Source organism: Leptinotarsa decemlineata, unplaced genomic scaffold (assembly GCF_025532065.1).
Source record: "Leptinotarsa decemlineata unplaced genomic scaffold, Ldec_3_MD MMD2_tig00001719_RagTag_RagTag, whole genome shotgun sequence".
NCBI lineage: Eukaryota > Metazoa > Arthropoda > Insecta > Coleoptera > Chrysomelidae > Leptinotarsa > Leptinotarsa decemlineata.
In genome coordinates this window covers 1,895,694-1,920,300 of record NW_027412569.1, presented here as the reverse complement: position 1 = coordinate 1,920,300, position 24,607 = coordinate 1,895,694, and the positions used below count along the sequence as shown (strand labels likewise).

The 24,607-nt window shown below is 34.8% G+C and overlaps 2 protein-coding genes across 6 annotated transcripts; one reads left to right on the top strand and one right to left on the bottom strand.

Moving 5' to 3' along the window:
• Positions 1-1,095: 1,095 nt before the first annotated feature.
• LOC141482672 (nucleolar protein 11) lies at positions 1,096-4,868 on the bottom strand. Of its 5 annotated transcripts, none has more exons than XR_012465649.1 (2): positions 4,649-4,868; positions 1,096-2,256 (listed from the first exon to the last, which is right to left on the bottom strand). XR_012465649.1 is itself a non-coding variant. In XM_074176283.1 (2 exons), exons 1-2 carry the CDS (start codon positions 3,683-3,685, stop codon positions 1,859-1,861), a joined length of 447 nt encoding a protein of 148 aa, XP_074032384.1. In that variant the 5' UTR covers positions 3,686-3,700; the 3' UTR covers positions 1,096-1,858. The 5 variants fall into 5 exon arrangements, 1 of the variants encoding a protein (XP_074032384.1); XR_012465651.1 differs by lacking the exon at positions 4,649-4,868 and adding an exon at positions 3,394-3,473; XR_012465652.1 differs by lacking the exon at positions 4,649-4,868 and adding an exon at positions 3,365-3,434.
• LOC111507948 (uncharacterized) lies at positions 4,332-23,126 on the top strand. The gene is given in 8 exon segments (XM_023163337.2): positions 4,332-4,631; positions 11,367-12,391; positions 15,491-15,699; positions 15,775-15,922; positions 15,973-16,177; positions 19,227-19,453; positions 20,139-20,856; positions 20,858-23,126. Coding segments are annotated over 8 exon segments (3,987 nt in total). The 5' UTR covers positions 4,332-4,410; the 3' UTR covers positions 22,092-23,126.
• The last annotated feature ends 1,481 nt before the right edge of the window (positions 23,127-24,607 follow it).

Below are 24,607 nucleotides of genomic sequence, written 5' to 3'. Positions count from 1 at the left end.
TATTGTATACTGATGCAAAATAATTAGTTCTACAGTATGTGAACTAGTATTTTTTATTCTACTCTTATAATACATCGAGTTGGGAGTATTATAATTTTTCAGACGATTCTCTATATTTCTCCAAAATTGACATAGGTTATTTATTTATTCCATCTTCACTCTGACTCAAAGAGTACAACCACCGTATGCAACTGTCAACATTTCAAGTGTTTTTGAACATTTAATTCCATTATTTACATAAAATTTGGTGCAAATTTTTTTTATCCATTTTTTTTCGATAGCAGAAAATCTCCGAATACGCAAAACACTTCTTTTATATCTCTCACCAACAAACTAAACAGCTGAAACTTTGAACATATGTACGAGACGAGTATACCAACATAAAAAAATCGTTAATTGAATGTACATAGCAAAATTTCAACATTCACCTCATTTTTTACAATCCACCTACAATAGAAAGTTAGTGATATTAAAACAGGAATATATGTTTTGAAGGCTCTTACTTTAGTACAGTGTGTGAATAAAATTGAAAAATGGCAAAATCAAAATAAGTATTAAAAATTAGAGAAATTCTTCAAAACTATGTGTTTTACTAACTAGCAATTCCATATTTTCTTTTTAGAACCAATGAATCCTTCTGCTATCTTTTATATATTACGGTATTATTATTACTATTTTCTGAATTATTCATATAATTAGAAAAAAACACGGGTAAACCTGTCGCAATGAGTGCATAAGTTACAAAACATATTGAGATCAATGCAACCCAGCTCTTATAACTTTTATGAAATCTTTTCTTCTCTAACACTCGATGTTTGAATTCAGGACTGAACTGAACAGCAAAAGAGCTTCTCGAAAGCATTTGAGAGCTTTTCCTGAATCTAACAAACGTTTTGCAGAGCGATGTTGGATTATCGAATTAGTCAGATTATAGACTACTGCCTATGACCCTCTATAGTCTGGAATATTTTCAATAAGAGTACTTTGTAATCCGACGCTTTGAGCACAATAGTGGTGGCACATACTAGTTAACAACGTGTGTATAATCAATAGTGATAGGCGTTGGATTAGACAGGGTGTAACGGTAAAACTACATTGAAACAAAAAAAATTATTAAAACATAACAAATGTTGCGTAGTATAAACTCAACTGCTCAACTGAATATTTCAAAGATAAATCATGAGCATCTTTAGTAATATATTTATTCTTCTTGAAATTGTCCAGCATAGGAACCAGTATTTTCAAATCAGTGATAGAGCTGATATGATCCTGTATCAATTGGTTTAGCAACTGCAAAGTATCCCTGACTGCACATCTTTCGATAATATAATTTTCTGATAATTAGAATCTATCGGTGCACAACTCCACTGCAAAAGTTTGGCTTCAGTCTCGATCATAGTTGTATTAGGTAAACATTCTCCATCAGAAGACCACATCAAGTAAATATATTTCAACAACACCGAAACATCATTCATAGAAAGGTCCGACTTGAAATGTGGAAGCAGTAAGGCTTCACTGAAGGATTTACATAAAATCATATTGACGAGTTTAGTCTTTCCAGAAGGTTGCAAACTTTCTCAGACTGAGTTGGTGTGACTATCTGAATCTAGGACAAATTTCAATATTTTTTACAGGTGCTTTTCTGAAATATCACAAAAATGCTTCATAAGTAAACAAAGTGTTTTGATTTCTCTTTTTTTGAAAATATCTGAAAGCAGCTCCTCCAATATAATAGTCTCTGGCAAACCTTGTGGCACCATTTCTTTTATTTTATCAGATAAAACTTTCGGCATGTTTTCAGGTTTGACTTTGAGAGCTTCGTCCCAAGATGGCTCTTGTATCAGTTTTATATCACTATCTAGGCAAGATCTAGGCCATCTTGCCAAACTTTATGACTTCCAAATAGAGCTGTCAACTGTTCAGTTTCCAAGTCAAAAGGAATGACAGCTAAATTCTGACCCATTGGTAGAAGTATATTATTCTCAATTTTCCACACTTTGGCATTACTGGTGAATAATTCAAAAGGCTGCTTTGACTGTCTAACCCTGAACTGAGTGTTGTATATTACCAATACAGCTCCTTCTTCGTTGTAGTTGGCCCCATGTAAGGCAATGTAATTGTCATCTAAAGATATCATGGATACAGGATGTTTAGGGGACACTGATTCAACAACTGAGAAAAGTCTACCTACATCATCTACTCCTGAATCTGACACTGTTTGCTCTAGAGGAAATGCATAGAGAGTACCACCGGACCCTAAAAATCAAGAAAATTCAAGTAGTGTTGTCAGTGTGACAATAACCAATTACATTAATGACAAGTATGACCCGATACATTGAAACAACAAATACAGGAAGGAAAGATGGAACTGGAATCTCTGGCATAGAATGAATCCAAAACAAGCACCAGAACTGAAATACTCTTCTCGACATTTTTATCACCAATCTGGTTAGAGTCTACAGGAGATGAAATAAATTAGTTCTCAACTCTAAAACTGGTCTCTATTCAACAGGGTACAATTTCTCATCAACACACATTAATGAGTTCAGGTGAAAATTTGTTTGAATTTTTCTCGTGAGAGTTTCGATTCTTTCAAGCTAATTTTGACAAATTTTACTCTCCCGAACTTGTAAAATATTGACTTTTTTGCCATAAAACTCCAGGTTTCCTATAAAAGACAGATGATTCCTTCTTTAAAATATTTCTTATGCCACTAGTCCAATAGAAATGGCTTTCTATTTTTAGATTCTCTATTCTCTTCTGCTTGAAAATTCACTACTTTCAATATGAAATTTCTTCATGTTTTTGATGATATTGAAACTTGGAAAAGACATATAAATTCACGTAAAAAGAATAAAATAGACCTATTACAGTTCCCTGCTGATTTTTTTCATAGTTTTTTATAAATCTCTGAATTTGTTGCTATATATCTTCTATTAATTATCTGCGAGCGCTTTTGACAGTAGTTGGTAGTACTGTCATCTTCTATATATATATATATATATATATATATATATATATATATATATATATATATATATATATATATATATATATATATATATATATATAAATCTGTAGTTATTTTTTATGTTCCCACAAATATGATCAATTGAAATGAAAATTATTTTATAATATACGCGTTTCTATTCCGATTATCTTATATCTATTTGCAATATTTTTTCCTAATGTAGTGATAACTGTCCCTTTTTGTGAATCTTCAATAACGCCAAAAAACTCTTAGTGTCAATAAGAGGGCACAATGCAAAAAAGGTCCCCAGTTTGGCCATTTTACGATATAATACTAGAATTTTTATAGTATTAAATTTAAAGAGTCAAACTTATAATGAAAAAATAATAATACACTTTTTCTGTGAATTTATAAACACATACATATCACAGTATTTTGTATACAGAAATACTGTGTACATATCCAGAAAAGTGAGGTTAAATTAAATGATTCTTCTTAGTTATCGTTCTGTGATAGGCCTGAGAATTCTAGGACTAATAGTCAATAAATTTAGAAACATGAAAAAATGCCATTATGTAACCAAATGTCAACACAATTTACGCCACTTTGTGAAATAACTTATTTTTTTTAGTTCTGAGGAAAATATATCAGTATTGGCAGCATACCTAGTTGTGTTGAAAAACAGCTAATGCTGAATCCCCGCCAACTCATCATGATTTAAAATATTTTGTCTGTGTTTTGATATTATTTACAGCTTGATATGATGATGAATAAAGACGATTTATTATAATTATCATTCATCAAGGATAAATTGATGTCTGAAATGAATATAAATATGTACTATTGGCACCATCTTGCGACGACGTCAGAACTACAATAATTTCTGAAACAAGTATCACCGTATCCACCAGTTAGAGAACATCTATATACCAGTATTCATTTTATGCAGAACCGAGGAAGTTGCTGAATCCAGGAACACTGATACATCATTTAATTATATCAAACAAATTACAAAGAGATAAAGATCAAACTATAAATATAAATTAAAGATATTGTCATTGCCAAGCTATTTTACCCACTTATTCAGATAATCTTATTAGTATACAGAAATGTATTGTCATACATTTCTAAAAATTTGTGACCACCTCCACTAGTAAATAAAAATTACTGAAGATGCCACTACTCAGAAGCGAAACGTCTAACTGTACCTGTTTACTTCAACATGAGATCAACAACAATGCCAGGTAAGCACGATTTACGATTTATGACTGGTCTGAAAAATGATGAGAAATTTGATGTTCTATGCTTTGGATTTCGGTGGTTTATGAGTGCTTTCTGTTTTGTCATTAATCCCCTGGCATTAGGTGACGTCACCAAAGTCGATATTAAAGGGGATAGGACCATTATCAATCTATCGCCTTTAAGTTTGTTTTTGAGTAATGTTTAAAAAAAATCATAGAGAAAATGTTATGTTAACAGAGAGTGACGGTGTCGGTGAATGTGTAAATGATAATGACAAACTAGCAGATAATATTTTAGCTAGGTTAATAGGGCCCATCAATGTTAAAAAATGGCATGCTCTGAAAATTGTATTGTCCTCCAAAACAAATGAAGAATTCGTGACGAAACTACTGGAAATCGCTCAGGAATTCCTGGATAGGTATGCCTGGAACTTACCTTAAATTATAATATTTAGATTTTTGAAATTACTTCCACTGATAAAAAGATAAAATTCACATCTTTGACAATCAAAAGGGAGGGTATCCCTCACTGCTTTGACACATTTGACAGCTACCTCATTCCATAAACAAAAATGTAAACAATAGCACGTGTTTATTGACAAGAGAATTTCCAACATTTTTTGTATTAAACTGTGATTACACATACAGGCAACTTGATCAAGTTTTATAAACAGAGGTGTTTTGGTCAGGTAAGGTAAGATTTGTTGGCTTTAAATAATGTGTTCTTCACAGTGTGAGGGTCAAGGTTCTCCAATGAATAGAAAGCATATAATACATAAAAATATGTTTAAAAAATAATGAATACGGATATTTAGGTCAAAATGAAATGAGAAAATTATTTATTCAGTCTAATAGTTGAACATAACTTCTCATCCTGGTGAGATTCAATTTTTATCTAACCGTTTGACACTATATGGAATTTTTAGAGAGTGAAAACATTGACTACATTTATTTGGACAACTTCAAACCACACGAGAACAAGATTATTAAGAGTATCTGTCTTCCTTCAAAGTTATAAATAAATGATTTCAAAAATAGAGTCAATTCACTTATTTGAATGTTGGCTACAAACGTTTAAAAATAAAATATAAATATATAAAGATCTCGAAAATGATTTAAAATTTCACAGTATTGATATGAGATATCAAAATTATAAATAGAGATTCCGAAAAAATAAATATTTTAAAATAAGATATATAAGTGAATAAAGATATCAAAAATGAACATACTCATTACTCATTTATTTAGTTATTTACGGATAACACTGAGTAGAAAAACATGATACATCAACATTTCAGAATGTTAACATTTGAAAAATAATATTGTAGTATTGACTTTCGACTGGAATTAAAGTATTCTCAGTGATGATGATAAATGTGATATAGAAAAAAAAACAAGAAATTCAAAACAAATAAATGAAAGATCAAATAACGTTTTATGTTATTGTAATCCGTAGAAAAAGTAGGGTAATAATAACCCAATTTTGCTGTGTTCTCTGTAATTGCTAAGATTTGTTTTTATTTGTTATAAAATTATTATTTTAGCTACATCCAATCAAATCTTTTGTTTATAAAAGCTTTTTTGTCATAGAAAATACGGCACAATATAATATTTGTAAATAATTATTTCTCAGATGAATCTCTTCATACATCGTCAATGTTATTCAATATCTAATATGTCAAAACTAAATATGATTCATAGAAACTTAGCGCTATGGATATATATATATATATATATTTTAATATTAATGTAAGTCACAAAAAGGATTTGGAGCTTTATAACTTCTATTTAATTATATGCGAGCGCTTTCGATAGCTGGTCGTACTATCATCATCTAGGCTCTACTCAAACTCAAAACTCAAAAAAATATATATACATATAATACACACACACACACACACATATATATATATATATATATATATATATATATATATATATATATATATATATATATATATATATATATATTTCGTTTATATAGATGAGTGGTAAAGTAGGGATTCAAATAACAGACTGATGATTGAAAATACTTCTGAATACTACTTACTCGCACTTGAATAGGTGCGAGTAAGTAGTATTCGGTGGAGGGTCGAATAGACCCACTTACTCACATATATATACAATCGATCGCTTCAAAAACACTTCACTAACTGTCTTCGAAAGTTTCTGATAATTCCTCTTCCATATTCTCTGTTTCACTAACACTGTCGTCATTTAAATCAATAATGAATTTATTTCCACCATTGATATGAAAATGTCCAATCTCCAGCATATATAGTCTTTTTCAACTAAAATTACTTTTTTAATCTTTTTCTGCCAGTCTTCTTCGGTAATATTAGATACTTCTTTAACTAGCTCTATCACCTTCTTATCAAATTTTGGAAAATTATTTTTACGCCTGATGCTTTGTTTCAATTTTCCCCAAAACAACTCGATGGGATTGAAAACACAAAAATAGGGGGGAAGTCTCAATGTTGTGTTCATACTTTTCAGCAATACTCTCAAGAGCATACACTTTTTCAAATGTTTTTGTCTGTAAAACTACAAGTAGTTGGTTTTTGGTATAGTTATCTTCAAAATACAAATTGTAATCCATTAAAAAACTTTGTATTTCATCTTTCCTCGAATTTTTATTCGGTACTTTGATAAGCTGTCGCGAATGATAGAAAGCGTTGTCAAGAGCTATTGCACTATTCGCATCCAAATTTGGGACCAATGTGTTTTCAAACCATTCCTCAAAAATATTAGCTTCCATGTTCTTATGATAGTCAACATTACAGTCCTCAAGTTTTTTTCCACATAATTTCAAAGAATTCGGAACCCATCCTTTACTTCCTCCGCAATGCACAATGATTAGTCGCGATCCTTTGTTTGCAGGCATGTTAGGCGTACACATTCTTGAACCATTAGTCCACGCTTTCGTAACTGTGTCTGAGTGCCATACCAAGTTTCGTCCAAACAGAAAATTTTCCGTTGTTCTTGTCTATATTTAGTTTTTTGTTCTAAGTATTTCTTACGCGATTTCACTATTCTTCTGCTTTCCATAACTATTTGACATTTGTTTATTATTTTAAATCTAAATTCTGGTTTATTTATCCAATTCTGAAGAGTTTTGTCACAGCAGCTCACGTTAGGGTCGGAAGTATTGAATTTCTTCCTTATGATTTCAATTTTAGGAATTTTATTGCTTTTGTAACAGTCGTATATTGTTTTTTTAATGATTTTATTAGATGAACATCTAAAGGTTTTGGTAATCCCGCATCACATCGCGTCTTGCTTTCATAAGGTTTGTTTTTGACTATTTTACGTACAGTTGAGAAAGGAATCTAGGTCAAATCTGATGTTGCTTGTAATAGTTTTTTTCCCTCGAAACCAAACTTGATATGTAGATTCTTATATACATTGAAACATACTCTCTGTGTTTCAATATTCAAATGCATCCGAAACTTATTCACTGGTATCTCTTTTTCGCATTGTTCACCAGCGCTATTGGAATCACTACACAGGAAAAAGTCTGCGTTGTTATCACACTCGTTATTGCTATTAAACAAATAACAAAAATTTTAAGTAATTATAACTTCACCAATATCGAATTTCAACATTCATATCGCGATAAGTTCCTGAACTGAACATTGACGACACAACAGCGGTACTCATCATTACATTCTATTGATCAGTAAAAAAAATTATCAATTATCCAATACGAACCGCCAGTTTTTCAGTCTACGTGGACTAATTCGTAGCGGCATTATTTCATTGTATTGATTTTTCTGGCCTTTGAGTTCGCCGATAGCTTTAAGAATTACTATATCAGTTACTTCGACTTTTTTTTATACCTGAATATGATATCCAGTGATTTTATTTATTTGAACGTGTGTGTGTGTTTATCATGTCCAAGTTTTATTCGTATTAGGCTAGAGTAATTTATCAAAATGACAATTGATTAATATATATTAATTAATAATATCGAGAATGCGATTTGGGACCATCAAAAAGGAGTATTCTATTCTCTCTAGACTACTGGGGGCTGTAGCTCCCCCTAGAATTTCATCCTAGTTACGCAAATGTCTGACACAGCACGTGCAGTTTGTCAAATGTAGGAAGAGCTTTCTAAATGCATGTAGGTTTGACAAGCTGTATTCACAATTGGCGACATGCCGATGCATAATACGGGGTATATTAAAAAAATGTTACAATTTCGCGGTCTACGTGCATTCGATTAACGATTATTTTTTTGTTTTTCTATGTTGGTACACTCGTCTCGAACATATATTCACAGTTTCAGCTGTTTAGCATGTTTAGTTTGTTGGTGAGGGGCCTGAAGGAAGTGTTTTGCGTGTTCGGCGATTTTCTGTTATCGAAAAAAAATGGATCAAAGAATTTGCATCAAATTTTGTGTAAAAAATGGAACTGAGTGCTCAAAAACACTTGAAATGTTGACAGTGGCATACGGCGATTGTACTCTGAGTCAGAAAAATGTTTACAAACAAGCTTTTCACAGAAGGTCGAGACGATGCTTGCCCTGGACGTCCCAGCACATCAACAACTGATGAAACTTTTAAGAAAGTGATGAAAATCGTTATGGAGAATCGTAGAATCACTGTAGACCAATCCAGCGACCTGTCAAAACGAATGCAATATGCAAACATTGTATTTTATGATATGCGTCCATAGGAGTTATTGTTTCTTTTTGTGATTTCCTGTGCGTAATTCGGTTGTGTTTTTAAATTTTAATTAATAATTAGTGCTTCACCTAAAGGGAAATGCCCATTACATGCATTGTGGTTGGCTGTGGATCTCGTAACAAACAGGGATAAAATCGGCTATTAAAAATGAGTCATCCAGAAAGTGAAGAACCCTATAGTTAGCTGCAATCAAGCGAGATGATCTCATAGGTGCGAAGATTAAGTATCAGAAAGTCTGCAGCAGATATTTTATAACAAGTGAGTCTCTTGATACTTCAGGGAATCTACTCAATAATATACATATTATTTTCAGGCAAACCTGCTTCTTGAGAGGATGACACCTATCCTGACTGGGTTACTTCGTAGAACATGGAACATTCAGCACAATATGTTCGAAAGACTTATAAAGATGTTGAAAGAAAAGCGTGGTTGGATAAAAAAAAATTATCTCAAGTAAGTGGTGTTGTTTTAGGTGAAATATTTATGTATTAACATGATTTTGAAATGTTTCTTGTTGACAGAATGAACCCCAGTCTTATATGGATATTGACAATGATGAACCTAGAGATGGACAAGAAACAGGCATTTTAACACGGACTGATTCAACGATGGTAGACCTGCCTCTAAAATTTGAACAACTGACTGAAAAGACTATATCATTAATTGTATGTTGAGTGTTGTAATATTAAAACTCTTATTATATATTCTTAATAAATTTATTAATTAAAAGTCGATATTCATGGTACAGAGCACATTTATTAAATAAAAACATAGACAATAAAAATATCTCAAGAAAACTCAAAATAGTGCTTTTCATACAAAACAAGTTCAACAATTTTTTATTGACTCTGCTGTTACTTGATGAAAATCCATAGTAATTGTAAACTCACAATCCATTTCATGTACTGGTACAATTCTGAACATCTGTATCATGGATGGCTTCGGCCACACAGCTATATCTGTGCATGACATTGCCGCTTTTTTGTTATTTGCATAATCAGCAGCAAATAATATGGCGCCAAAGTGACTACAATCTTCACTGTTTCCGGCCATAAAAGTACAGTGAGCTGTACATACACTTCCATCTTTTGCTATGATGCACCAAACATCTAAAGGTTTCGCATTTGCTTTTTGTGAATGCTTGACCTGAAAATAAGTTATTGAGATAAGTATCTACTGTAAGAATAACTCTAGAACATTCAAATAAATATTGAATCATTCTCTTGATCAACAAAGATCGCAACCGTTTAGCAACGTCTCTGCTGTTCAGAAATAGGGATTTCAAGTATTCACTTTCCATTTTGATCGAATTTAAACACCACAAAAGCTCCAAAAATGTGTAAAAACACTCCACAATAGCGAACGACACCAAAACCAACGATGCTCTTATGACAATATTCAGATTGTTTGCCCTACGCCGCCATATTGGGTCACGTGGTTTGGATTACTCTATTAGAGAAGTTGCTGAGGATGTCGACATATCGGTTGGCTCATGCAATGCAACTTTTTCGAAAACGTTGGGCATGAAGCGTGTGGCAGCGAAGTTCGATCCAAAATTATTAAATTCTGACCAAAAAAACCTTCGCATGAGCGTCGCTCCCGAATTGTTGAATGACGTCAACGGCGATCCAAATTTGGGTATATGGTTATGACATCGACACCAAAGTCCAATCGCTCCAAAATGGAGGAGCCTAAGGGAACCAAGACCAGAAAAAGCAGGCTAAGTTGGATCAAATGTCAAGGTGGTTTTTGTTCAAAATTTTCTCTGATTATAGTGGCGTAGTGCATCAGGATTTCTTGCCACGTGGTCGTACGGTCAATGAGAAGTATCCTCTTAAAGTTATGCGCCGCTTGCGAGAAGCAATACGAATAAAACGTCTGTTATTGTGGAAAACAATTCATGACTTTTACCTCACAATAATACACCTGTTCACTCGTCATTGCATTCCGTATTTTTTTGGTCAAAAACAACGCCGTAATCATGCTTCAGCCACCGTATTCATCCGATTTGCTCCCCTGCGACTTATTCCTGTTCCCGAAATTGAAGAGAACCATGGAAAGACGGCGTTTTGCGACGATTGAGGAGATAAAAACCGAATGACTGGGGGAGCTTAAGGACATAACAGAACTGCATATCAGAACTGCTTTGAGGATTGTAAAAAACTCTGGCACGAGTGTATTATTGGAGGGAGACTACTTTGAAAGGGACAATATAGATATTGATGAACGAATTAATATTTTTTGAACAAAAATGAAAATGCACCTTATTTTTTTAACAAACCCCTCTCTGACGTCACATATATTCATGGCGCTTTTTCTATGATTGAATTTTTATTGTTTATATCACCAAAACTGTCGTTTTTATAAAAACATTTCGATTATGCGATATTTAAGTTTGAAGGGTTATTTTTCGCCAACAAAAAATACGTGCAAGTTGTCTATTAATGCATATTTTGTGTCTTTCAGGCAAGGAGGACAACTTGAGAATGTTCATACAAAGAAACAGAAAAGTTTGAACAAAAAGCAAAAACTGATCTTATCAAAAGTCATTCACAATGGAAAAAGTGAACCCAGCGAAATAATTGTTGAAAATGTACTGGAAGACCAAAACTGTAATAATGAAAGAAATGATAATAACGAAATTGATGCTGAGAAACAAGAAGTTGTTTTACCAAAGCCAAAGTCTGAAAGTAACAAGCCATCAAAAAAGGTGACAAAAAAATCTGAACATTCAGATAGTTCCAAATCGAAAGTATATCAATTAAATGATAGAAATATATTACCTTTGAAGGATATACACATTTCTGAGAATTTAACAAGTGAGATCAATACGAAAAAAAATACTGCGCCAGAAAGTGATCAAGCTGGTAGCCAACTGGACAAAATAAAAATTAAGTTATGCCACTATTGCAACACCCATCATATTCAAGATCAATGCCCAATTAATTTTCCTCATTATATAATAAATGATGCCTTGAACACCACAAGTTGGAAGGAAAAGTTCAAAACCCTCTACGAAATTAGCAGCAATAAAGATAAAAACGAAGTTAATGGTGAAATAGTTGCCAAAGATTGTAAATACAGCTATTCAACCCTGTCTCTACCAAGCGTGGTTCATATCAAGGAAACAAACACTCCTCACGGATTAGGAGCATTCACGAAAAGTGACATTGAACCGTTCACACAATTTGGGCCTTTGGTTGGAGAAATCGTCAAAGAAATGGACATCGCCGAAGACGTGAACATGAAGTATATTTGGGAAATAAACGCCGACTCTGGACACTTATATTTCCACACAGAAAGCACTGTTAAATCAAACTGGCTGAGATTTGTGAGACCAGCACCTACTAGAGATGAGAGGAATCTGTCTGTGATATCAAAAGATTCAAAACTTTATTTTGTTTCTACGAAATTCATCAAATCAGAAACGGAGTTGCTGTATTGGCAGGACTGTCAAACGACGGCGAATAGAAAGAAAATGGAAAAAACAAGTAAGTATATTCTTTCGTGTAACGGAATCATTTTTGTTGATCTGATGATGTGTGTAATTGATGACTTGTTTATTTTGTGGTAAGTCATCATTACTTTAACGAAATGAATAAAAACACTTGGCAGAATCGAGAGATCATTGGACAACAAAGAATCCACCCTGGGTATATTCATAGATATCGAGGGAGCGTTTGATAAAACAACCTTTCCAACAATTACTCAGCAACTACACTCCAGGAATGTACCCCTGGTAGTAGGAGAATGGATACACAAGATGCTCTCTAGTAGAGCAATAAGTATTAATGTAGAAGACATCACAGTGAAAGGACTGGTCATGAGGGGATGTCCACAGGGAGGGGTCTTATCACCCCTTCTCTGGAACATAGTTCTGGATACCCTGATTAATCACCTTAACAAAAATGGATTCTACACAATTGCATACGCAGATGTAAAGTAGTAAAGATAATAATAATACAATAACAAAATACTAGGAATCAATTCAATGATGCATATAAAAACATTAACATATCTTTTAAAAATTAGTTTTCATCTCTTGATGATGCTAACTTGGTTAACGAAACGCGCGTCGAGAAACAGTTTCTATCTGAAAGTAACTTCTATGTACATCTTTGTAGAGAATTCATTTTGAACTTGGTTGATTTTTTTATTCTTTCAAAGGTATCCCACATTTCCCGAATAAAGAAAATGTAGAGAGCTAGAATGCTATTTTCCCAAAGTGGTAAATTATATTTGGGAATAAGAATCAATTTGTAAAGAGAAAAGATTTATCAAATTGTCTCTTATTTCAAGTATATAACAAACATTTGCTCTAGCACATTCACAATTATAATGCCTGTTTACTGATAATATAATTGAGGAAGTTATGGAATAATGAAAGAAGTGTTTGGTTCGGTAAAAACTGTTCTGTGAAAATCTCAGTGTCGTCAATATTCATCAGTATTACTGATTTTAACAAGTATCAAGTTCGTCAAAATCAAGATTTTATTTCATTTTTAAAACTTTATTTAGTCAAATAAAAAATAAAATCGACTAATGAAATACATCTACATTCACTAGTTGTGAATCATGTATAAAAAGCTACAAACATCAACTCATTATACAGTGCATTTCTTTAATGCCTCCTCTTTATTTTTTTAACAGGTCAACTTCAAAAAATTCAAATTGGGAATAATGAAATTAATGCATGAATACTTCATTTTGAAGTGAAATTGACAGATGAAACTTTCAAGATGGCGTCTGGGCGCCATATGGAAAAAAAAATTAATGGAAAGGGGGGTCTTGTGACACATCGTTTTGAAGCTCCTGACGAATACCTCACAACCCTAGAATATGAAGTCAAAATCTTCACCTACTACAAAATGGCGGAATATTTAATAATTGCCTGAATTAATTGAAATTTAACTACATAATTAGGTAATAAACTTGAGGTCAGGTCAGAAGATGCTCGAAATGGTTGCCTTGAACTTCTTGACATATGAACAGCCTATCCGATATTTCTGAACACAGTAACGCCAATATATCTACAAATATTTATTATTCTCTGCCGTATATCCAATATTGAAGCAGCTTCAGTTTCGTACACCTTTTCCTTCAAATAGCCCCATAAAAAAAGTCCAAAGATGTCAAATCTGGTGAGCGGGCTGGCCATTCTGTAGGACCTCGACGGCCAATCCAACGACCGGGAAAAGTAGTATCCAAATAGTTTCTTACTTGTCTGGAGTAATGTGGTGGTGCTCCTTCTTGTTGGAATACAATATCCATATCAAATTAATTAGGATTCGCTTCGACGATTTCAGTGATGAGAGGGTCAACAGTAGTTTCCAGCATATTCAAATACAGTTCCCCTGTTAAATTTTGCTCAATAAATAGAGTTCCTACAATATGGTTTCCCAATATTCCTGCCCAAACGTTAATTTTTTCTGGATATTGGGTATGTGTTTCCCGGAAAACGTGAGGGTTGGTGTCACTCCAATAACGGCAATTTTGTCTGTGAACATTGCCGTTTAAAAAAATGAACATCCGTCACCAAAACAAATATTGTGGAGATAGGTAGGATGAATTTGCAGAATTCTGTTCTCTGATCAGGGTCATCTTCAGTTAATTGGTATACCATTTTAATTTTGTATAAATGATACCTATTCCTCTTCAAAAGTCTCCACCCAGTAGAAGGAGACACCTCACATACATTCGCGACGGAATAAGTAGACTGTTCAGGATTTACTACCATCTCACAAATTATTTGCACTTGCTGTTCTTCCGGAATGGACGGATGACCTGGGGCTTTTTATTATGTACACTACCGGTAGTTGTGAATTTGGATACAAGTTTCCTCAAATATTTTCTACAGATAGGACGATTCGGAAAACATTCATTGAAAATCCTTTCGGTATCGGGAAAGTTACGTATCGCACCGTAAATTAAAATAGCTTCAATTTTTTCTTCCAATGAACGAAAATTGACCATTTTAGGGATTCTTGACGTGGTACATTTCTACTAGTAAAACCGAAAACTAAATGAGAATATTCTAACTGAACAATGATGTTCATTGTCGTACTGACATTTTTTGTCGTTTTTATAAACAAAAAATAACTTAACAAACCTTATCGGGTTGTTGAAATTGCCATATGGCATATGGCAGATAAAAAGGAATATTTCTAGAAATACCGATATTGATGTGTTTGTCTTCAGGAAATTATTTTAAGGTTCCACCATTTTGTAGTAGGTGCAGATATTGACTTCATATTCTAGGGTTATGAAGTATTCGTCAGGAGCTTCAAAATGATTTGTCACAAGACCCCCTTTTCATCTAATTTTTTTCCCAGATGGCGCCCAGTCGCCATCTTGAAAGTTTCATCTGTCAATTTCACTTCAGAATGAAGTATTCATGCATTAATTTCATTATCCAAAATTTCAATTTTTTGAGTTGACCCATTCAAAAAATAAAAAAATAAATAAAAGGGGGTGGGGGATATTAAAGAAATGCACTGTATGGCTAAGATAATCTTACAATCCTAACAGAAATAGTTATAGTCATATATTTAATAAAAACGTTGCCAAAGAAACTTGCAAATATATTTCAGCTTGCGGAGGGTGTAATATGGATTTCAGTCATCCCCATTACTACAGAATACACTGTTCTTTATTCCATGATGTGAGGTACAGTCTGACGATTAAAAAATATCACTGCAAAGTTTGTGGAGCAGCCGTATTAGGAAAGGAAAATATTATGAAACATGCTGCCGAGTTACACAATGGACAAGGAGCATACCAATGCCAATTTTGTAAAAAGGTTTGATAGTTACCTACTTGTATATTCTTTTGGTGACATATTAAAAGTAAGTTTCTTTGTTTTTATATGTTGCAGTTTTTCATGAGGTTGAATTACTTAGAAATGCATCGAACTTATGGTTGTTCTGCAAATCCACACAGATCTCGTCCTCTATGCGACTTTTGTGGTAAAAAGTTTTGCCAACCCCAGAAACTAAAAGTACACATCAAGCGGATGCATAGCGGTAAGCTAATGTTCTTACATTTCCTCCTCCCAATAACAGACTTGTTTCAGATATTTCTCAAGTTTTGAAGGAGTTTCAGTGTAAGAATTGTTTGAAAATTTTGGGATCTAGAGCCGCACTACAAAGGCATTCAAAAGAAGTTCATCAAAAACAAACTGAAGGACAGTGTTCTTGTTCTAGATGTGGGAAGAGATTTCAAAATAAGTCGAATCTCAAAATACATATGTTGACGCACAGTGGAATAAAGCCATTCAAGTAAGATTTCATTTTATTTTCATCAACAGAATCAGTAATATTGTTTTTTTTTCTGGTTGATTCGGCGTTACTTGTTGAAAATCCATAGTATAATTTCATACATCTCACGATTTGATCCCCACAAAGTTGTAGTTTATAAAATCAGTAATATTGTCTTTATTTCGTCAATTGTAAGTCCACTCGAATATTATAGTGACAAATCAAAACACTTCCTATAAATTTAACTTCACCATCTCAGATTTTGACAAAATGTCTACTATTTAATTTGCACAAATTGAAATTGCTCCTCTCCTAATTGAGCTATGACCCTTCTATTTTTAATGCCCCTTATTGATATAATATTTTCAACACAAGAGGTTTGAAAAATTATTTTTACAACTTCAAAAAGAAATTTTGAAATAGTATATTATTTCCTCATTTTGTGGAAGTGTAAACCCTGCTTGGAGATTTGGAATCTCTTGGTTCTAATCTAGATGGTAATGATAAAGCATGTTTTCTTCTAATAACTATGCGAGACAAGTCGTACGATGTGGTGTCAACAGCACTAGAAAAAATATCTACTGGAATCACATACGAATTTGTAAAAGGGCATCTTCTGGATGCAGAACTCAAATTTAATGATTCAAATAGGAAAATCGAACAATCAAGTGCATACAATCAGAAGTATGGACACAGAGATTCCAAAGGATGTTTTGATTGCGGAACATTAGGGCATTTCAAAAAAGATTGCCCCAAAAGAAATCAAGGTCAATCGACTAGCAATAGTGATAGAAATCACAAAATAAGAAGTATCATTCACAGTCACAGAAGCAGAACCGGATACAGCATTACTGAATTTAGAAGAATCCCCAAGTCCCTATTCATTATGGACAGTTATGTAACAGAACACTGGGTGACAAAAAAAGTCAGCAGTCTGATGACAAAAATCGAAGAACTCAAACATGAATTAGTTATATAAATTGTGAATGGGGATAAGTTGTTAGCATGAAGAAAAGAGAGTTAATATTATTAGTTAGCAATTCTAATCAATACATAACCTCTTATCAGTGAAGAAAATAAACAACCAAGGAAACCTGGTCATTTTCAAGAAGGATACCAAGAAGTGCTCGAGTTGTTTTCAACGCAGAAACCACAATGTTCCCCCCAATGCCCCCTCCCGGGTTGAGTGCCCTGAAGTAGAAGCTCCCCCCCCTGCTAGTTAGCGAGGAGAACCTAATACCCCAATCCATCCACCCCTGCTCTCTGAGCGGTCCTCAACTTAATGATGGGCACTTCAGCAAGATTGACATCTGACATCTCTTGGTCGAAAGTCAGCCTTTAGGTGCTATTCTTTCGCGATCGGTTAAATTGTTTTGTCGTGACTATTCCTAACTGAATTTTTGCATGGGGGCCCCCAAAAACTAACCGGCGGTTATTGTTGTTAGCGTCGAGCATTCCTCAGTGAGTCTAAGGATAATTGAATCGCAGCCGAGTTGTTTTGCGGTGAACCTGCTGAAAGAGAATTTATCTGATTACTATGCTTACCTAAGTCGCCTGACGGCGACTCGTCGGGGTGGTCGTTGGTTTTGTTTTGTTGGCATCGGGTGTTTATCCCTTTCTCTGAATCTGGGATCATCCATATTCAACGCATCGTTTCGATCGCGTAGCGCTGGGTTGTCTTGCGATCTGATTCTATCGAACACGCTTTCTGTGTGTTCTCTCATATACACGTCCACATATTGCGTGTCCAGGTCCAAGTCTCTGTATATAAATCTGTTTGGGATGTAGTACGGTGCGTTTACGGTGGCCCTTACGCTCGCGTTCATAAACGGCTGTATCTTCTTCCGGTATGTCTGTGCGCACTGGCCCCAGGCAGTGCAGGCATACAGTATTATGGTCATGAGAACGGTTTTGATCATCAGCAACTTCACTTTCAACCCCATGTTGCTTCTGCGTCCTATGATAGGTGCCAGGCGTTGTCTGGCGTGTCTAGCCATTCCAATTCTCTGCCGTACATGGGACTGAAATGTTAATTTCCTGTCTAAGATGACCCCCAAGTATGTCGCCAAGTATGTCGCTCTTGTCCGTTGAAGGTGACGTTGCCTTCCGGTTGTACAAACTTGCGAGTGAACAGTATCACCTGACTCTTGTCAGGGTTTATACTGATCTTCTACAGGTTGGTCCACTCCTCTAATTTGTCTGCCTGTTGCTGCAAGTACCTCGTTACAAGCGCTTGGCTCGTGGATCTCGCCAGCAGGGCCGTGTCGACCGCGTAGAGCGCCAACTTGTTGAAGTTGTTCTCTGGCTTGGGCACGTCCGCTGTGTACTGAGAAGAGATGCGGTGGAAGGACTGCTCCTTGTGGGACCACTGCTTCCAGTAGTCGACTTATTGATAGTTCGTCTCCTACTCTGCAACGACATCGCCTGTCAGCTAGAAAAGACTGAATTGATCTTACCATTGGTTTTGAATATCCGAAATCGCTCATTTTGGCCAGTAGTCCGTCATGCCAAACTCTGGCGAACGCCTTGGAGACGTCTAAGAAGATGGCTCCGGTGTTGTGTCCTTTGCCGAGGTTGAAGCTTTCGGTCGCGAAACCACAATGTTGGAATTTGTCTCTGGTTTTATATTCTTATTTGTGGGCGTAGCTTCGTTTCTCTCAATTGGGTTAAATGACTGTTTGTGTACAATTAAGGACAGGTAGCCAGATTTTACTTATGTTTATTGCCTCTTTATATATTCTTGGATAATAATTTTGAGTATTTTCGTATACCTATCTGTGTTTCTTTGACTGAGATAATGTGAGTGCTTTCTTTGTTGAGAGCATGTTTGGCTACAATTGATTCGTCGGTTTGTCCGAGGCGACAATTTCTATACTTCTTTTCGTGGTTCCAATGTAGACCGACCCGCAGTTACCAACCTTAGCTTACCTGTCTCTCTGAATGTTTCGAAAATTTTAACGCTACAATTTTTTCAAGGAACAATTATGATAGATGTCCAGTGAATGATGAACAATTACTTCATAATGATTTGAAAATGATTATGTTTTTCCTTTTATGCTCGGTATTTCAGATGTAACAGTTGTGATGCAGCTTTCACTACCAAACAATGCCTGCAGTTTCATTACAAAAAAGTACACAATCTCACCGAAGATAATATGCCAAAAATAGAGAGAAGTATCGATTATACCTTTCAAGCGTATAGTGGTGCTAAAGATGAAGCTGATCAAAATCCTGATCACTTCAAAAACGAATCATCTCCAAATCAAGCAGATAGAGATACCGATTCTGACAATGGAAGTGAGTAGAACCTTATTTCAGCAGGAGGACAAACATCATTGGAAGTTTTTATAAGTGATGTAATCTAAAAAAAAATCTCCTGAAGGGGTGTTTTCTATCAATAATTATCTCGTCCTCTTGGTTACATTCAAATATCTTTTTTCTTGGTAACTATTAGCTTTTGCATACTAGGAAAGAAGCCTTTGAATTAGTATGAATCTAGAAACTGACAATCAGTATTATTCTACGATTACTTACTTATCTTATTTTTTATCAATTCAACTAAAATTATGAAATTTCACTTTTCTTTGAATTTCAAGAAATCCCGTTGATATGGTTCATTCGTTATTGGGTTACAACTTGCTTACAATGTTCGTGTCATCTTGCTAAATGTCAAAAACTAATAAATATTTATCTATTTCTATTGTTTTTGAGTGCTTCACACTGCTCTGTAGACTTGAACGAAAATTCTGTTTTTCAATACAATTTTTATCTTTGATCTCGTTCAACTTATTATTTGTTTGATCAGTAGAATTTGGAACGTGAAATGAATCTACTGAAAACTTTTCAGATCTCAATCATCTCCTGATGGTGCTAAGTTTGTTAGCGAAACACGCGTCGAGAGACAGAATTTTTGTCCTGGTGTAGGAAAAGAGTTTTCAATAAATTATTGATAGACAGATAGACATTTGAAAACTTTTTGCAGGTATGGACAGTGAAAATATCGATGATCCGAAACCCTTCGACAATTCTCCTTCGAGGAACACCAACGACTTCCATCCAAACTCACCGATGAACAGTCCCTTTCCAGACGATTGTGCGAAGAGTGATTTGGCGAGTATTAACGGGAAGGTATTGAGTAAAGGTTCCAAAAAATGGATTGGCGATGAGCTCTCTGCCGTAACGAAATTACCGGACATATATTCGGTGGAGCGACTCAGTAAGGAAGACTTGTCGGGCATAACGTTACAAGGAGCAGAAATGTATGAGAAAAACAAACTTTCAAATATCAGCGATTTCGGGAGACACGAAGCTTCAAACGCCAGTCTACTAGTTGAGGCAGCTTTAGACTCGGTGTGCCACGAACCTAACATAGATATCGACGTGAGCTCCACTCCGAACTGTACCGATTCCCTTGTCAATAATCTGTACAACTTGACGCAGCCGGATAGTTTAGCCGACGTGAACTATAATGAAACGTGTATTAACGACTCCAGAGACATAAATTTGATGTCGCCTTCTGTCAATGACCACGTGTCAGTTACAGACGAATTTAACGAAGAACTAAGACAAGACGATAACATTAGCATGCACTACCCTAACTTCCACCAGAACGATTTCAGCCCTCCACATAGTCCTGACATTCACAGATCTAATTTCGTCAGGAACTACATCAATAGTTTGTCGCCGCAAAACTCGTACGAACAAAAAAAATAATACTCCCGTTCCGAGTCCTCCTAGGTATGACTTCGGACATGCGGTCAATCCGGAGCATTTATCATCCGATGACAGCAACGGCATGACCGTCCAGAATCTCAGCCTGAATGATTCCAAAAATGGAATTCAATTGGATCTCTCATTGTACAAGTCTTACAAGCATACAAGCCAGGATTACGTTAGGAAATTGAAATTTGCTACAGCTAGCGACACTTTGGATCAAGACCATGTAGATGTTATGAACCAAGATCTCCCTAGTAGCATTTCAAATATGGAGTCCGACAAGGAACTCGTCGAGAGAGATGACCATCCGAAATACTCGGACGAACTATCAGCTGAAATACGCAACAAGTTCGAACTGGATTTAGACATGCGACTGAAGGGTTATGACAGTATTGACAGTGAAATCCTGAGGCAGAGAAACCACACTTATGAAAGCGGAGAATTGGATTTCCGGAATAAGACTTATGACTTGATAGACCAAGTCGAGAACCGCAACAAACCGTATGATGGGATCGAATCGGACTTTCGGACTGACCGAAGTTTCGAGCCGATAGTACTGAATTCGTCAGAGATGCAAGGGCTGGATATGTCTGCGAGGAGTTTTCACAACTACCCCAACATCAACAGATATCACCCGCTCTATCCGGACGTAGACAGAGTAGATCTGCGGTTGAACTATAGCCCTCCGCCTCCTACATATACGCACGCGGATATTCTAAGAGCGGTCTCCCTCGATCTCACTTCTCCAGGCAGACACAGCGTCGATCTCAGTTTGAGGAACCATCCCTTGCATCAAATCGCCAATTCTCGCTTGCTGACAGAACATGGACTCCAACCGAATCCACACAGACTCTTGGATCAGAGTCGGTTGTTAGGCGCTGAACTGACTTCGACTAGACATTTAAATGGCGAGAGAATGATGACGGATGCCAGCAGTCGAATTCTGACAGATCACAGTACGTCGAGGATATTAAATAATGAGCAGTTGAGCACGAACCATCTACTAAACTCGGAGCAAAACAGGCTTTTGAGTGACGAGAGTAGATTGCTCGGAGACGGTAGGATTCTCGGTTCGTCCACAAGTGGAGGAGTTTCGCCGGTGCAAGGATTCAGTGGATATTCTATTTCTCAAAATCCGTATCATCCCACTCCTATACCGACGAGGCCGCACGTTACTTCTCCGACACCCGCTCCTTATCATTACCCGGCTTATTACTGATGAATGATAATACATGATGAAAATCCGTCAAGTATACAAGAAACACCTTATAGTGAGATTTTCACTACATTGTTTTTCAAAAACAACAATAGCTTTTTCAGGCGTGTCTGTACGTGTATAGACTCAATAATATCAAGTACATTTATTTACGATTGATGTATACATCTGATACTACAATGACAATGACAATATTAAATTATCCATTCGACATTTTTCTTTCACTCTCACTGATTAATGAATTTAAATTATGAAATTATTTGCTTAGAATGACGACATACTTTCGAAATGAAACACGTTTTCTATTCGATATTTTGATGAGACATTTTTTTTTCGACCCTTGGACACAGTCCATACCAGCCAGCAACAATGAGAAATCTTGATTGACATTATTTCGATAAATTCCTAACAGAATCATGATCTCTTGTACAAATTCACTCATTCTGATTCATAATTACAATTCCGTTGTGGAACGTTATTTTTCTGATCTGTGGATTTTGATTATCAACATCGATTTCAATCCTAAAAATGAAAACATGGGTGGTATTCAATCATCTCATTGTGAATACTGTCACTTTGTGGTTACAATTAATTTGTACGCCGATTTAAAGAGCATCACATGCTTCATGGCCCTATCTGATGCCACCACTGCACTGGAGGTCACAGAAACAGAAAATACTAAATCAAAGAAAAACAAGCTCCTCATTTGAATATTTTATATTTTGATTCAATGATTGTGGCACGTAAAACAAAACAGCTAAGTTATAAAGTCTCATCTAGCCGTAAAAAGGTTATAATTATAATAATGAGAATGAAGATTTGAAAAATCGTATTTTCCAAGATATTGAATTTATACTTCGAGTAAACACTCATATCAATATAAATTTTATGAAAAAAATGCATCCATTGTCAAAAGTTTGTATATTATTTACAATTTTTTGCCATTGTGTTGAGTGAATTGTCTTTTTTTATTTTTTCTGTTGTATATTCCGAAAAAAACTGTGATTTTTATTTTTGAATAAATTATTGTAATTCCAGTCAGCTGTATTTTTCCTTTAGATGTTTATATTTGATACCCCCCCTCTTTGTGTTTACACAAGTAAATTTCTGGTCCAGAACTATTATAGTAACAATTGCTGTGGATATATAAATATGACATGTTATTTTTGACTGCTCAAGTAGACGTCATCAAAAAATGATATTTTCGATTCTCGAACGAGATACTGATTAAGTAAAATGCAAAATAGTGTAACGAATTAAAGTATTCACGGTCTTAAACAAATTTATTTTTAACAATATTTCACTATCACAACTAATATATATTCAACACTTGGCAACTAACGCTTAATTTATCTTCACTGTTCGAATTCTTTATTTAAACGCACGATTCGCTTTCTGAATATAGACTGCCATCTCGGAACGGGAAGCCGGCTTTTATATCGGTAACGATCACTGCAGATCTCTCTAATTGTTTAGGCACTCATCTATACTTTTTGCGGTGGTTCGCAGTGAGTCATGTGTTTGCTGGCTGAGATATCGGTCATGGCCGGCTTCAGATTCGTTACAATAGTATTCAATTCATTATTTGGGAAATCAGTGGTTTCGTCTGAGTCTGAGCTTTCATATTTTAGAAAATAATGATGTCAAATCCAAAAGCTTCACCTGAATCACCTAAAGTTACAAAACCGGTGATAACAACCGAGTCGAAATTCATGAAAGATAAACATTGCAAATGTAATTGAAATGTAAAATTTACTATTCATTAAAAATATACGAAATCTACCTACACAACTACAAACTGGTCTGACCTGATTTACATACCATTATATTACATGGACAAATACAGTAAAGAACAATACGTCATCCGTCATCATTTAGAATCACAAAAGTATTTATAATTACGTGAAACACAAAGATTCCTTTTTTTACATTGGATGCTCTCCTATTTTTTCAAGAATCTCTCTTAATCTTCAACGAATTTGATAGACGTTATAAAAATTGAAAACAAAAATATTTTTGCACCACTTGAATATGCTGCGCAATATACCTACCAAAAACCCCAACGAATTTATGTTTGTAGTATATTATCAGGAGTGTGGTCGTTTTTCTCGGAGCTGCTATCTACTTCTATTTAGGATTTTATTTTATCCCTTGGAAATCTGTGAACACAAGTTTTTTTCAATATTTTATTCTTTGGCAGTAGAAATATAATATGCATATTATTTAAGTATTGCCACAGGAGTGAAATAACAACCTGAGATTTAATTCAAACAGTACAAAATATTTCCATTTTTTGTGTCTGAACAATTAATACGAACACTTGAATGTTAATCAATTATAATCCAAAGAAGCTCTCTAATGACAATGAAAAACTTTTTATAGCCAAATTATCTGAATGAACTCATTATCCATATCTGTCATTGCTGAGGCTCAATTATGTGAATATGTATGTATGGATGGGTATGTACCATTATTTACTCTAATTTGATCAGATCCTGTGTTTATTTGTGTTTATACAT

What these genes read in the sequence shown, in the direction of transcription:
- LOC141482672 (XM_074176283.1), bottom strand. Translation starts at nt 3,685, where the DNA reads ATGATGAGTTGGCGGGGATTCAGCATTAGCTGTTTTTCAACACAACTA. An exon ending in CTGTTTTTCAACACAACTAG is followed by an intron (nt 2,257 to 3,636) that starts GTATGCTGCCAA and finishes CTTGATTTTTAG; the next exon opens with GGTCCGGTGGTACTCTCTAT.